General features: G+C 36.0%; 1 protein-coding gene across 1 annotated transcript in view; it reads left to right on the forward strand.

Annotated features, from left to right (window-relative positions):
- hpse2 (heparanase 2) overlaps positions 1-13,775 on the forward strand; it is a 69,767-nt gene extending 55,992 nt beyond the window's left edge. Inside the window, exons 7-12 of the mRNA XM_015032154.1 lie at positions 3,196-3,289; positions 4,053-4,159; positions 4,275-4,389; positions 7,632-7,777; positions 10,598-10,744; positions 13,432-13,775. Coding sequence (XP_014887640.1) covers positions 3,196-3,289; positions 4,053-4,159; positions 4,275-4,389; positions 7,632-7,777; positions 10,598-10,744; positions 13,432-13,594 — 772 coding nt within the window. The 3' untranslated portion in view covers positions 13,595-13,775. The remainder of the gene's footprint in view (positions 1-3,195; positions 3,290-4,052; positions 4,160-4,274; positions 4,390-7,631; positions 7,778-10,597; positions 10,745-13,431) is intronic.
- Positions 13,776-16,122: the final 2,347 nt, after the last annotated feature.

Genomic DNA, 16,122 nt, shown 5'->3' on the forward strand with positions numbered 1-16,122 from the left:
TTTTTTTTTTTGGGGGGGGGGATAATTAAAACATTATACTGCTGAAATGAGCTGATCTTTCCATGAAATTATGAAAATCACATCCTCTTGACAGTAATGTGTTTCTAATTTATATTCAGTAAATACTTTTAACGTGTAAACAAAAATTGAAACACACTTTGGGTTTGGTGAATTGGACAGATGAAAAATACAATTAGCAATATATTCATGGCAAATTCCCATTGCTTTGCAAACTCACTTTTTTATATTCTGAATGCAATTTGAATTGCATTCAAATTTGATATAATAGTTAACAGAGTTGTGGATATTTATGAAGGAAAGAAAAAGCTTATGTATTGAAAGAGGGAAAAAAAAGCTGCTTAACCTTGCAGTGATGCAGGAGTCTCTACCTGACCTGTGGATCTTTGCAACTCCTCCAGAGTTACCACAGGCTTCTTGATTGATGCTTCCCTGATCTGTCCGCTTAGGTAGAGAGACACTTCTTGACAGGAACTTTAGTTTAGCCAAGCTTTTTCCATTTTTGCTGGATGGTTTGACTTAAAATAAAAATAAGCAGACTCAGTTTAATAATTCATTTGACTTGTAAAAGCATCTACACTGGAATCTATTTAAAGTTATCGGAGTAAATTTGATGTAGTAAAAATCCACTGCACACTTGTAACATTTTTGTGATAAATGTTGGAAAAAAAAAACGGCTTTTTCTTTACTTCTACTTTTCCACTCCTATGTGTTGGCCTGTAGAATCCCAGCATACTGCATTGATATGAAGCTGTAATGTTACACAATGTGAAAAAAGTTTAATGCATTTGCTAGACACCGTCTGTGCCGGTGTATCTTTATGGTAACTGAAACACGAACTACAGACCGTGCATACGGCTCTCTTATTTTCTTTCTTTGAACCTTTGAAAGAGATTTTGGAATAGCATTTGGTCTGCCCGCAGGGAAATCTTACACAGATCTTTGACTCCAACTATCAACAAAATCCACTCTCATCATGGTCTTTTAACATCATTTTTCATTTTCCTTTTTTCTTACGTCTTTATCTGTTTGCATACGAGATCACCGCAGATGTCTTTCCACATTGTTCATTCAGCAAAAGTCCAGCACTTCCAGTTTCTCCGCAGATGCAGTCCAGCATTTTGACACGGAGCTGGACTGTCAAAGTGCTGCTGCAAAATTGACGGTGTCAGTTATGTCAGTGTCTGTTTATAGCAGCGAAGCTAACTGACATGTTACCATAACAATTTTAGGCCAATGAAAATGAGACCTCTTAGATTAGATTCTAAAGTGCTGCATCTGTGAGGTTGTGTAGTCTTTGCAGTTAAAACGTCACTGGTCAACCTTGTGAAATTTGTTTTTATGCCACGCTACACCAAACATGAAGAGCCAGCTAGAGGAATAAGCAGATCATGTTGCAGCCCTCAGGCCCCCTGCTGTGTCGGGAGACCTGCAGTTCACTTAAAACTGTGGACAGGCTGACTGATTATGAAGGGCAAGCACTGCCACAATTCAATACATAAATCAATAAGTTATGTGTGTTTGTACATGTATGTCTTCATTCAAATAATATTAGAAAATAAATTATCTAAACTCAATTCACCAATTATTATTGAAAAGATTAAAAATGTTACTCTATCTATTAAGATATGATTTAGTTATTTCTGCATTTTATTGATATTTCAATGGTTTCTGCGCATTATTATTACAAAATAATGTATGCAGTCGTGATAAATTTGATTATACACCACTCGCCTGACTTTAGCAGTGTTGTCCATACTCATTAATGGACACTATACTTTTTAGGAGCAATAGTGATCATTTAAATCATAAAATATTTTCTTAAATCCATCAGTGTGTAATTCAAATTAGAAACAAATATAGGGGAAAACTATTAAAGATGAAAGGATAATTAAATATGTCCAGGAATAAAAATAATTATTATATAAACTGGAGTTTCTCCCAGCTAATTTCAGTGGGTGCGGCAAAAATGACTAATGTCATGGTTGATTTTAAGTGCTGGTTAACCAGTCAGTTTGTTATTGTTGTTAAATTGTATTCATCCTAAGGTATGTATTTATTTATTGTCTTTTGGTGGAAAATTCTGGACTAATTGTATGTATCCTAATTGTATTTGAATTAATAGACATATACATATTTAAGTAACATTTCTTACTTTATTGATTGTGACACCTATGTAATATGCTGCAAATGTATATATTGTATGAATGTGTTGACACCAAAATTATTCATTATGAAAGTTAAGTTAAGCTGACAGTCATTATTTGTTGCTACTTATTAAATAAAAAATCAATTAAGTTTATTTGTATAGCACAGTTCAGCAAAGTGCTTTACATCATGAAAACACAAAAATGCAAAGTCATTAACGCGTAATTAATTTATTTGTTTGTGTTGCAAAGTTAACTTTTAAAATATGAAATAGTGTTTCCAATGATTTTCTTTCACAGCTCTGTATTATTTTTATTAAACTCCAGATTAATTTTGGCATCAAACTCTTCTATGGCAACAGTTTTGTTATATCAGATATCGATGCAAATCAATTTTATCTTTAATATATAATTAGTAAAATGTAAAATGTCTTAAAAGAGTTTTCAACTCTGTTATTGACTGATCATTAATCTTAAGTGACTGAGCAAAAGAGAAGTAAAGTAATCTTCCCTGACACTTTACAGCAGCCGGACCCACCTTGCTGTTTGGCCAAGTGACATGCACGGTGTGAAAATGATTATATGGATACAAAATGTGCAAAAGACACATCAGAGGCATTGTGGTGGGTTTACCTGGACGTGGATTCCTAGATTAAATTTTCCCCAGGGCCTGAGGCAACCCTGGGCCAGCTCTGCTAAATCACAATACCAAGTTATTTGTCTTTCTTGTTGTTAATTAAGCTTGTTATAAACATATTTTTGATGACTTGAATTTTTCTCAATAAATGTTTATAATCAAAAAGCTGAAAATTTGATCACCTTCCTTTAAATAGTATAAAATTATTTAACACAATTTGGTATGATAATTGTGGAAATGAAGAGGATTGACACCAGAACCATGTTAAATAATCAATGATGGATTTAATTTAATAGTTAAATAGTTTTTAGGGTAGTAAAAATACGATTCAAAATAGATTCATTAATTTCTGAGTGTGTTTCTTTGATCGTGTTTTTTCTGTTTCTCGTCCAGTTATTTCATGGATGGCAGAGTAAAAAAAGCAGAGGACTTCCTAAAGACTCGTCTTTTGGACACACTGACAGAACAGATTGCTAAAGTCACCAAGGTACCAGTGTTTCCTTTAAAATCCTAAATATTTATTGTGGATTACATTTTCTTTGTATATGTAGTGCAAAACTCTATGACGAACTTCATTTTTCGAAACCCAAAATTATACATCTGTATTTTATTTTATCTTTTTTTTTTTTTTTGCATTTTATGCAAAATGCATTTTTTTGTATGTTTCAAAGATTCACGAATATTTTCTTTAGTCAACTTCTAATTTCTGTAAGTTAGATTTGCAGACCATGTTGAGGAGAAGATATGAAAAGATAATTCAATTTATTTATAAAACACCTTTTCTATTCCTTTGGAAAAACTAGTGTCAACATGAGCCTCTGCACCAAATGTACTGATTTACAAAAGAGAAACAGCTCAGAGCCTGAGGGAAATGAAGCAACCATTCCCAGCACCAACATTCATAACAGAGGCAGGTTTTCCATTATGGATCTCAATCTGGACCACATTTCAGCATCTAAGAACTGGAAGGATAAATTATGTTTCTTGGCTTAATAGAATAGAATAGAATAGAATAATACACCCCTGGTGAATTTGTATAAAGTTTTATTAACGTGCATTAAAGTAAAAATTACTTGGGTTTTATTACGCCACTTATTCATTTTTACAAGTCTCTCTTACTTAACTTTAACTTGTTCTTTTACTCTGAACATGGTTAACTTCTTTTTTCGGATAACTATCGATGCTTTGCGATTTCACAGCAAGACCTCAACATTTGTGGTGTTCACCTGCATTTTGTCGGCTCTTTACAGGTTGTTAACACACACACTCCGGGGAAGAAGGTGTGGCTGGGTGGACTTGGACCAGCGTGGGCCGGCGGCATCAACAATCTCTCTGAGACGTACGCCGCAAGCTTTCTGTAAGTGGCATAATACAAAAAATTAATTAATATTTAGATTTGATTTGATTTTCATTTAGTGCATTTTATTTTCCAACTTACTTTCTAATATTCCTGTAATTTCCGCCCATTCCAGGTGGATGAACTCGCTGGGTGTGGCCGCTGTGCAGGGCATTGATGTGGTTTTGCGGCACTCGTTCTTTGACTATGGATACACATATCTTGTGGATCAGAACTTTAACCCTTTACCTGTAAGTTTGTTTCAGCTACACAAGGATTAAACATAATGCGCACTGTTTGGCCTTTCATCACAACAACAGGAGCTGACCAAGCTGATCCCAGCAGGCTCTGAAATGTTCCTGGGCAAAGCCCAGTACTTCGATAGCACCTCTGGCTCTTTCCCGTGGGAGCTATTAGCTGAGATGAAAGGCGTTTAGTGGCGATGAGTGGTCAGACGCAGGGGCAAAATGCCATGTAACCTAAGCCCTTTATCAGGAGCTCAGGACAGTGTCAGCGCTCCCCTCTGCCTTCATCGTAACTGTGTCCCTCTCTGTGTGGGACAGGCGGCCGCTGAGAGATCTGGAACATGAGACTCTGATATGCAGGGAGTTGGTCAAATAGCCTGCAACACTGTGTGGAGCTGAGGCAAGTTTTACTGTGGTCCGGCCATGCAGGAAGAAAAATACACTAAACGTCTATGGCAGGTGTCTTTGAAATGAGTCATTTTTACATCTTAGGATAAAACAAATCTATATTTATTTGCAAGCTATACAAAATATATCGTCTTCAAATCCTAGCTTAAACAATGATAAAAAAAATCTGATGGATTGACGATCTTTGTCAACTGTTTGTTTTTGTTTTTTTTGTTTTTTTGCTTTAGTCCTTAAAATCTTTATTGGAAATGCCAAAAAGCCCTTTAAAATTGCAGATGGTATTTTCTATCTGTTAAATTTGACTTATGTTTGTCAGCTCAAGCAGCGGCCTACTTGCTTTCCTCTAACTAAGATGCATCAATCAATCAAGATGGCCTCATTTTGCTTTGCTTCTTGTTTCCATTATTTTTTTGGGAATGCTGAGCTCCCGCTAGGATCACAATGCTTTTAACATTGCTGGATGTCTGATGGCTGTGCAGGCCTACCTGCTGAGAGAATTCACTGCAGGGCCAACCTGTCCTCTGCAGGGAAAATTTATGACTTGGCCCCTTCCCCTATAGGATGACTCCACCATTGATAGATTCTACTCAGAGCCCCCATCCCATTAAAGGACTGAACACCTTCATCTTTTTTCCACACTTTCCTCCCCGCTCTCTCTCTCTCTCCTCCTCTTTTCTTGTTCACATCCTTCTGTCTCATTCATACTCCCTTTTCCTGTTTTCTTTGTTGTTTTTCCTCCTCGTGACTTGGCTATCTGTCTCCAGGGGTGGGTGGTAAGGTCTTTTTGCAGAGTGATGATGATCTAAGTTAAATTCCTTAAGGAGCAGACATCTGCTGTATCGGAGAACATATTGCTCCTGTGTGAAAAGTGGAGACAATATTGACTTTACAGTCAAAAGCAGGGAGGTGAAGGAATATGGCTGGCCTTTATAAAAGTACTCCTATCTAATTTTAATTTAAAATGTCTGAAATGATCGTGAATGTAATTTTTTTTTATCTATTTTAGAACGATGGCATTATTTAATGAAGGGATAATCTAAAACATTATAAAGTCTGATAGCAAATGCCCACATGGCTCTGAAATAGTCTGTTTTTCTTTCAGTCATTAAATTAAGATAGACTTTCTCCCACCTCACCAAGGTTAGCAATACAAAGTGCAACAACTTTTACTTGATGAGCGACATCATGTTCACGCCTTCAGCTGATATTACGTTGGTATCTGCAGTAAGGCTTTTCTTGTTTAGAGCTTTTGGTGCAGCTTTCGCTGTGCCCACGCCGTTGCTTTCTCTCAGCTTGGTTTAAATTGTGTTTTGACTGGATTGCTTCGTGCTGGCTGCTCCTGCTCTTAATGTTTGTCTTTCTGTCCATCTGCGACGGGAGAGTCTGGGGAAGACTGGGAGACGGCAGGCAGTTGGACAAGAAAACAGCCAAACAGGCAAAATAAAAAGATTCAGCACCATGGAAAATATTTGTCACAACAATATCGTAATCATGTTAAATCTATTACTGTTTTGTCTGACAATTAAGAGCAGGCGTGTACTAAAATTATTCAATCTCTGGTTGTTTTTGTTTTTAGGGGGGGTTTTTTGTGAAAAAATTTTGAAAATAAAACGAAAGCATAAAGTCTCCATTACACATGATGTAATTACGATAGATCATAGCTCTGACCGAGTATTCATCTATCAGTCCCTCTGGCCACTGTCAACAATATCCCGCTCTATACTGTGCTCTGCTTCTTCGATGCCTTGGCAGCAAATTAAGTTAAAGTCTGCGTGGAAAAAAGAAGCCCTTAAATGTTGCCATATGCAGGATTGCATGGGAACTTCCTGAGGAGCACATGTTGTTCTGAATCTCTTGAAGAGGTGTTGAGTCTGTGTAGTCTGTAGAGTGAGGCACAGTATGGTGAACTTCTTATTAAGGATAACGTGAAACAGCAATTTATGATGCACCACAATAGTTTGTAAAAATGTGGTATTTAAGGCATAGCTGTTGTTTGGGCTTTACTTTTCATGTTGACTCTTCACATGTAGATGCTTTTCACTTGAAGTATTCATTGTCACTTAACCAAAAACCAAAGCTTTCGCCACAATTACCAGAATTTCCTGGTAACCTGTCTGGGTTACCAGGAAATTAAGGCAACATTTTTTTTTTTATTTCTTCTGACAGAGTTCGGCAGTTGCAGCTCATTTGTACATAAAATCACAGTATAAAGATCCGCCAATCAAAGTTCTTCAGATTTGGTAAAGTTTTGACTGGCCGACACTGATTTATCTGATTCAATGTTTTTCTTTAAAAACTACAATAAAAGAGCTGAATTCAAACATTCTGTGAGGCTTCTTGTTGTGATTGGTCTCTAATTATTTTAAAGAATCATTTTTATATTGTTATATTTAGTTTTAAAATAAACCAAAATAATTACAGAGCTGATGCTTTAAACTAGAGGTGAGTCGAGCTGAAAGTTGTTTGATTCTATAGTCACCAGCTGGTTTCTCTGTGCATCTCTATTAAAATAAAGAAACAGAACTTACTGTGATCTGATGCAACATATGCATGCAAGAAACTCTGAAGACCCATAACATGTTCTAAAAGTAAAAACAAAAAGCAGATAAGCTTTACAATGAACATGAGGTTTCAATCTAAAACTTGAACTAGTGTTTCCAGTTACCTCAAAGCTGACAAAGTATCCTAGTAACACAGTAACTAGTAACACAGCTTTTTTTGTTTTGAAAAGTGCTGGATGGTTGTTGGTGGATGCCTGCTTGTGTTTCTAAAATAATTTTTTTGAAAAATAAAGCTAATTGTGTGCTTCTCTTTGTGTCTTACTGGCCTGGCTCCTACAGGACTACTGGTTTTCTCTGGTCTTCAAGCGTCTGGTTGGTCCGAGGGTTTTAGCTGTCCGGGTAGCTGGACTCCAGAGGAAGCCCCAGCCAGGGCGAGTCATTCGGGACAAGCTACGTATCTATGCCCACTGTACGAGCTACTACAAGTATGTACCAGAATTCATTTGCATCAAGGCCTGACAGCTTTTTTTTGTTTTGTTGTGTTTTAATTCTGAGACTGTAACCTTTTGCAAAAATACAGCAATGCGTTGGGAATGTCCTTGAAGCTTTAGAACAAAGCAGAGTTTTGCAGTTAAAACGACCCCCAGTGTCACTGTGCAAATACCTGAGGCTTATTATCTGGTGGGGAAGAACAAAATCTCCTTTTCGCCCATTTGGCGTCCCATAAATAAGCAGTTCGTGGACACCCGCTCTTTCACAGCTCGGAGCCTATAAAACTTAACGGGTATCACTTATCAGGTGTGTGGGTTCTGTCTCCCTGTCGTCAAAGAGCCGCTGAAAGGTGTGCTAAGCCTTCATCCCGTCTCGGATTGGCTGGAGGGGGATATTTGAGGGGGTGGGGGGAGGGACAATAAGGCCGTCTGTGCAGGGAGGAGATGAAGAGTTGCCATGGCCTGTTCAAGGTTATCGTCTAACCCAGGCCAGAGGCTGTCAGCACCAGGCTAGACTTACTCTACGGCCTTACTCTAGACATAGTTCACTTAGAGTTTGGAGCATCTCAGGTAGAAATAGGTTACCGTTACTCGGATAGAAGGACGATTACAAGTGCAGGCAGTTTATTATAAATAGCATGTGTGAACAATTCTGACAGTTTTCAATTGGTTTGGTAGCTTGGGAGTGGAACGATGTTATTATGTGCACAAGTTCAGGACTCGTTTACTCGTGGCCAAACATTTAGGACTGAAAACTCTCCCTTTCACATCCAAAACCACTTTAGCTTCCAATATTTCTGCCACTTTGTGGTTGTACACAGTCAGCGTGTGGAGAAACCCTTGTTGTCTTGGTGGTTTGGCTGTACTGTAAATGTGTCCAGCCAGTGAGTGGATTGAAAAGTTTCTTCATCTTAGATGTTTGACTTCTTCTGCCCTTTTACCTCCCCTTAGTGGTTTGTGTGGCATTTTTATTTTTATTTTTTTCCGTCTTTCTACTGACGCACAGACATCAAACAGAAAATGAGTTTATGTTTCTGGTTTGGTTCCTCATCGCTTGGGCCTAAGAGATCATTATCAATTTCTCCATCTAACCGTCGGGTCCATCACTCTCTGCCCTGCTCCACGTTTCTTAGAAACGAGACTTTGAGAGCTTAACCCAGAGCCAGACACGCTGAGTTCCCAGCTCCAATGCAGTCTTTTATTCTGTCTTCTGGTAAATATATACTGAATGCTTGCTGTCTTGCAGGGTGATGAAATAAATGGTTCGCTCTGTGCCCAAAAGAAAGATAAACATTAAGCCAAAAACAAGTCTGCTGTAAGGATATGAGATTTTTTTTTTCTTTTAGGGAAGAGTTATAACCACCAGACTATTTAGCCTTGACCCTGAACACCACGGCTGACATGTGGTATTCACTACAGCTGTGTTGTCTTTGTCCTCATATCTGGGCCCTTATAAGATTTTATCATGTTTGTTTTATCTGTCTCGCTTACTTATTTACCTTTAGCTAATATTCCTATCAAATTGTGTCCCTAGAGCAGGACTTAAACAGTGTTGTCTGTGTAACTCAAGAATTGTTGTCCTTTTTGTTAGATCAGCCTTCATTTGACCCAGAACCAGACAAAAAGCAGGTTTTAATATTAGACACTGTCCAAGCTGATTATGCATTATTGTACTGAAATGTTAAAGACATCAAAGTTAGTGTAGTGAATGCAAAATGTGGAGTGGAAACCAGATATTCACTTGCACTGTGTCAGAAGACTTTTTTGCAGCTTGACGCAAAATTAGGGCAACTTATTCTTACTTTTCTTTCTTCTTTAGATCCTAGAATTTCCAAAATTATTTTTGTTTGTTTAAGGCCTTTATTATGACAGATAATATTTTGGAGATTTTTTTAAACATTTTCTTCAAAGTCAGAAGATTACATATGTTAACTCAGCTATGCCTTTTAACTATTTGGGGAAATCCCTGACGATGATGTCATGGCTTTGTAGCTTCTGGTAGGTTGATTCGCAGCTTTGGAGTGGAAAAGAAGCAAAACACAGATTTTTGGTCAACAACTCAAACTCAGATTACAGTTTGTAAACAATAGCAGCCACCATTATCATCACTGAAGTATGACGATGACAACATTGTGTCATCAGCCTGGAAATTCAATCTTGAGCACAAATTTGCCTGTCAAATGACAGATAATCCATAGTGTGCAGTCAAATTAGTTACCAAACTAATAACGAAATGAATGTTTTGGATCACAAAGACCTGATCTCAGTCCCATAGAAAACTTGTGGGCAGAGCAGAAAAGTTATGTATGAGCAAGGCGGCCTACAAACTATCAGATCTGTCAGGAGAAATGCACCAAATTCTCCACAAGCGCTTGTGATTTGTGGAAAAATACTAAAAATGTAATAAAAGTAATAAAAGAATATAAATATATGTCAGTTAGCTCACATACATGTTTTACTAACTGACCAAAAACAGAAAAGGTTTAGTCTGATTTGATGTCAGACAGTGAGAAAACAAGGTAACGTGTCCTTTCATATGGCGTATGTAAATATCTGGTTTCCTCTCCATATGTTAAACATTACCTTTCTCTCCGTATTTTCTGAAAGTTTTTTTGATCCAGATGAGATAAATGAGTTGTGCTTTTCATCTATAACTTCATGATAAAAATATCAAAGACTTCCCTCTCTTTGTATGTATCATTATTAATAGAAAGTCTAATTCATAACGGCATTGTAATATAGAAAATCCTCAGTAGCAGATGTGAAGAGGAGTATGTTTTATTTCATGCTGTGCTTTATCCTTTGTGGGATCAGTCCTAACTACATGAGAGGCTCCATTACGATCTACATCATCAATCTCCATCGGTCGAGGAAGAAAATCAAGCTAGCAGGGACGTTACGGAACAGGACCGTCCATCAGTACCTACTCCAACCCCACGGCGAGGGTGGACTCAGAGCCAGGTTGAAATTTGCCTATTTCTTTGTTTCTATTTATTTAAAAAAAAAAACACACAAAAAAAACAGCTAATTATTTACCCCTAATGATGTGATTTCAGGTTATGATCTTAAAAGGTAATTATTTTGTGCAGTGGCCTAAAGGGCATGGAGCTGAGGAGTCAGGAATATTGGAATTTTATAAGCAGTTTTTATAAGGTGCTAAACACAGACCCTTTACAAAGCTGCATTAAATTAATTTAGTTTTAAGACCATAGGTTGTGCTGAGCCAGCATGCTGGGTGAATTGCGTACCACAAAACATGAAAATACACATCTAGATTCCCGTTTTTTTTTTCCTTCTGCTCTCTATCAGTTGTCTTCTGTTGGGGCTTTAATGGTATTACACGGAAATGTTCCCAGTACATATCCATTCACAAGGTTAAATAAAGTTCAGTTCGGATTATTTATGCAGCAACGACCGACAACAAAAGTAATCTCAGGATAGGTACGGAGAAAGTTCAATTCAAATATACCGAGGGAATCCTTTTAAATCCTGCCATAATCCAGTTCAGTTATTCCAGTGTGTTTTTAATCTGTTTTCCTTCTCGGTTTCCAACTTAAATACAATAATACATTCTTCATTTAACTGCTGTCTGTTTAACCTCCCACTGCTGATTTGGTATTTTTTTTTAATCTATGATTTATTTTCAGTTAGTGTAATAACCCCACATAATTCTAATTTCCTCAAAATGTTTCTTGAAATAAAATCGTTATAGTTTTAGTCTCATGCTGTCTACCCTAAATCACCTGGTCTGTTGGGTTTTTTTTTACTTTGATTTAAGCCCAAAATCCTGGGATAACAGCCTAATGACTCACAACTGTGGAAGTGTGAGATTGTCTTTGAAGCATACGATACCTGCATATGGCCTTAATGGAGGCTGATGCATAAACCTGGAGAACAGCGTAATTATGAAGGATGTTTTTAGTGTTTGAACAGGATCGTAAGGCAATTAAAAGGCGAGGCAGCTAATGATGTCCCATTATCTGTCCTTAAAGTGCTCTCTTTTACCACAGGCACTGCATGAGAATTTAATGATCAATTCAACAGCACCAGATGTCTATAAATTTGCCTTTGTGGGACTTTTTAAAGTGTTTAGACTAATGCCTGTCGAGGGGCAACTTTGAGCAGGTCAGTTCAACTTGTAAATTCTCATTGGAGGGCATAATTTTATTTGAAATTTTATTTAATTTGTTTGGTTCTTGTAAAAATTACCTCCAGACCGCCAGTTTTTTTTTTTTTCTATTGCATTATAAACTTTACAACGTCAGTAACTGAACCACATTTAAGAAAAGCTTTGATTTTTTAAAACTAACAATGCTGTGAACTAAAGGAACACTGTTTCAGAAAAAAAAAATCTGCAAATAAAGCTAATTCTAAATGATGTAGTTAATGTTTTATAGATAAACATACATTATGAGTAAACACAAAACCTTACCTGATTGCTGTTGGATTGTTGGAATTCAATAAATGGTTTTACTTTAATTTATTGAATGCTATGTTCTCTAGTTTACAAAAATGCATAACAAATACCATAAAAATGTTATGGCAAGTAAACATCAGACATTCAAGTGAGACTGTCTAATTAAACTCTAAGTTTAAATCAGACAGAATAAACAGTTTTTATCCTGACATTACAAAGAGTACTCATAATCTAAAGTACTTAAAATGTTTACCAAATGCCATTTTTATAGGACAACATAGAAAAATACATTTAAACTAATTTTTAGTTTGTTTTTTTTTGTTTGTTTTTTTGTTTTTTGTTTTTTGTTTTTTTTTTTCTAAAATTAAATGTTTATTTTGGTGCTGATTTGTAATCCACAACATCTTTTAAGCTACTTATGCCAAGTAGTTAAAAAAATGGTCTGCTATTGAAACTTTTAGGTTTTATCTGCGCTACTGCGCTGCAAAATTGTAACAGCAGCGCCCCCAAGTGTTTAATTTTTGGAATCAGCGTTTCAACCAAAAGTTGATGCAATTCATCTTCCTCTTTAGCCTTTCACATACATTTTACAATCTGTGGTATTATGTGTCAGAAAGCAGCTGGGAAAGGCTTACAAAACCATGCCTGATGACCCTCAGATGGCTGAGGAAACACTCACACTACATACCAAACAACGAAGATCACTCATTTAACGGCTGCAGTGTCCTGCACGACTTAATCCTTATTTTTAAAGGCTGCACTCTTCAACAGAAAAAAAAGCAAATATTATTCTGTCAAACTGTAAAGGTTCAAATATAAAAGACCATTTGATTTTTATTGATTCCCCTAAATGCACCCATTGTCACACTGTAAGGTGTGAGATTGTTTATAGCGCTGATCGTGACCTTAATGACTCATGTGATATTTAAATTTTCTGGAAAGATGAATTTTGCATTTTGGTTAGCTGTAAAATGAAGTAGAATAAAATTCTAAAATATATAACTGTTGTGAAATTAGTTTCACTTTCTAAATTAAAATATAGGGATAAATGAAATATTTGATTGTATTTTAAACCTATTTAAAATTCTAGAATTGCAACATTTCAGTTCTGGCTATCAATTTTTCCTGTGACTATGTTCTTTTTTTAAAGGGCGTAGAACCGTCTGCTTCTTGACTAAATAAGAACTCTATGGGTCTTACTATTTTTTTTTTTTTTGTATTCTTTTTACAGACATGTACAGCTGAATGGGGAGAAGCTCCTCATGGGCAACGATGAGACGTTCCCAGAGCTGAAACCTAAAATTCTTCGGGCTGGACGGACAATAGCTATGCCTCCAATGAGCATAGGGTTTTATGTCATCAAAAACATTAACGCATATGCCTGCCGGAGATAACAGCGACTCTTCCTTCCGGAGCGCAGGACACTATATGTGAGTTTTCTGGACGCAAAGCCTAAAATCCAAATCACCAGAGGAGATTGCGTCGTCCTGCTCAAGGGACAGCTGAACAGAGCAGACGTTTGGAAACACCCTCGTTGAAAAACAACCGACTAAGAATGAGATGGTAACACTTTATTTGAAGGGGGGTGAATAAGACTGACATGACACCGTCATAAACATGACATAACACCTGTCATGAACATGAATAAGCCTTCATGAATATTTATGACTGCTGTCATAAAGTGTCATTTGGTAAAGTATGACACTTTTAATACAAAGTTGACATTATTGAAAATGTCTTTATTATGACAACTTGATATTAACCAAGAAATCATTACTGATATAAATTTGTTATAAAAGTATTACTGATTGCACTTAACATAAAATTAGGTAACTTTATGTTATTAAAGGTAAAGTTTAAGCAGTAATGATTTCTTGGTTAATGTCAAGTTGTCATAACAAAGACATTTTGAATAATGTCAACTTTGTATTAAAAGTGTCATAATTTACCGAATGACGCTTTATGACAACAGTCATAAATATTCATGAAGGCTTATTCATGTTCATGACAGGTGTCATGAACTGTCATGTTTATGACAGTGTCATGACAGTCTTATTCACCCCCCTTCAAATAAAGTGTTACCGAACGGGATTATTATTTTTTGTGGGAATATTTAAACCGCTCTTCCCGGTTTCAAATAAACCTCACATTCTCTCCTCTGTTCCGACAAAGTCTTTCTCACCATGATGCAGGACTTCACTGCTGAACACGTCGTCTTTTCGCCAATAGTTCCTCAAAAGGTGCACAACTTTATGTGGTAAGTTATTGCTTTTGGACTGTGATGACGTTTTCATTTTGCGGGGCACAAAATGGCAAAATTATAAACATTGTTTGGGCTGATATTTTCTTGTCTTTAATTGTCTTTCTCTTCCAGACTTTCAGTTGCTGAAACACAAAAAAAAAAAAAAACAGAGAAAACTGCCATGTTTTAGCTAACTGTTGTGCATTTATAAGCTTTTTAAATGAATTTGATAAAGCTACTGATGTGTCTACTAAAAGCATTTTTTCCCCTTTGTTTTGAAGAGGCTTACATTGAAAGTATGGGGTTTTAACACTTTGATTATTTTTGTCGTCTTTGTTTCTTTTACTGTTTTTTGATTTTTGCTTTAGTGATGCAAGATCTCTTTTTATCTGGATATGATACATTCGATATGTTGTTCCAGTATTTTGAGGAAAATCTTAGGAACAATATAAAATACGCTTGAAACTGGGTTTACTTAAAAACATCTTAAATCCCAGTTTTTCAGGTACAATTTGTAACCCTTTTCATTTAATTTTATATCTGATAATCCTTACTATTTTAATGCTGCTAGGTCACTTTTGTATGGAATATATCTTTGTACAGATATACAGCCATATATTTTTAGAGTATGTATTGTACATAAAAAAAATATAAAGGAGATTTAAGCTTGATATGTTAGATTCAGTATGCAATTAATTTATGATAAAAAGTCTATTTCTAATATTGAATGTTCAGTTCTGTTTTTGTTTTCATATTCTGTTTCTATGTAAAATTGTACATTTTGTCATGCAAAACCATTAATATGCTTTAACTTTTTCATTATCTGTCACTTACAAACCTCAAATGCCAAAGTACAGTCATATTTAATAAATTGGAATACCCTTTCTAATGAGGCTCATTAAATATACTTTTCACTAGACCACCATCTCTACTAAATGTCTTCTTTATTGGTCTGGTGTGATATTTTAATCTTATGTGTCATGTTTTCATTAGCTAAAAGCAGAAAAATCACAATAAATAGACTTAAGCACATCAGTCTTTGAATTGATTTAGTGAAATGAGAGAATTTTCAATATTCTAATTTATTGAAACTAGATTGTATGGCTGTGTTTTGTTGTATTTTTATGTCATAAACAAACAGGAATTCAAGCATAATTGTGAATTTGAAAAAGAAAAAAAAATGGTACTCGTTTTGCATTTGTTTACGTGTGCATTTGTCTTCAACTACTTACTTTCTGCTGACTTTCAGCTATCCAATATTCGTCCCACTCCTGCACAGAGACCAGATTAGCAGAGTTGATGAGAAGTTGTGGGTGTTGGTTTACAACCCCGCCATTCATAAAACTAAACAGTTTTATGTCTGACCATCCCGTGTTCTCTGTTCTTTGTGACACTGTTTACTGAACAGCATTTATACTGAGGTCAATGGGAGAATATACTTAGCCGAATTTTAAAAGCATTTGGTTGCATTGGAATTCATTTACAGGCAAATAAGTAAATGCAGTTGAACACATATGCACACCACACTTTTCAGATATTTACTTGCAAAAATAAATCCATGCATTATGTTGTAGCTCATGATTACAACATAATGTAATTATGAGTTACATTATGTTGGTCTATTATATATAAAAAATTCCCCTCTCACCCTCCGTGGGTGGTCTCTTTCATCCTCTGAGC

The sequence above is a fragment of the Poecilia latipinna genome, unplaced genomic scaffold (genome assembly GCF_001443285.1).
Source record: "Poecilia latipinna isolate Pla-1442-1.1 unplaced genomic scaffold, P_latipinna-1.0 Scaffold232, whole genome shotgun sequence".
Lineage (NCBI taxonomy): Eukaryota > Metazoa > Chordata > Actinopteri > Cyprinodontiformes > Poeciliidae > Poecilia > Poecilia latipinna.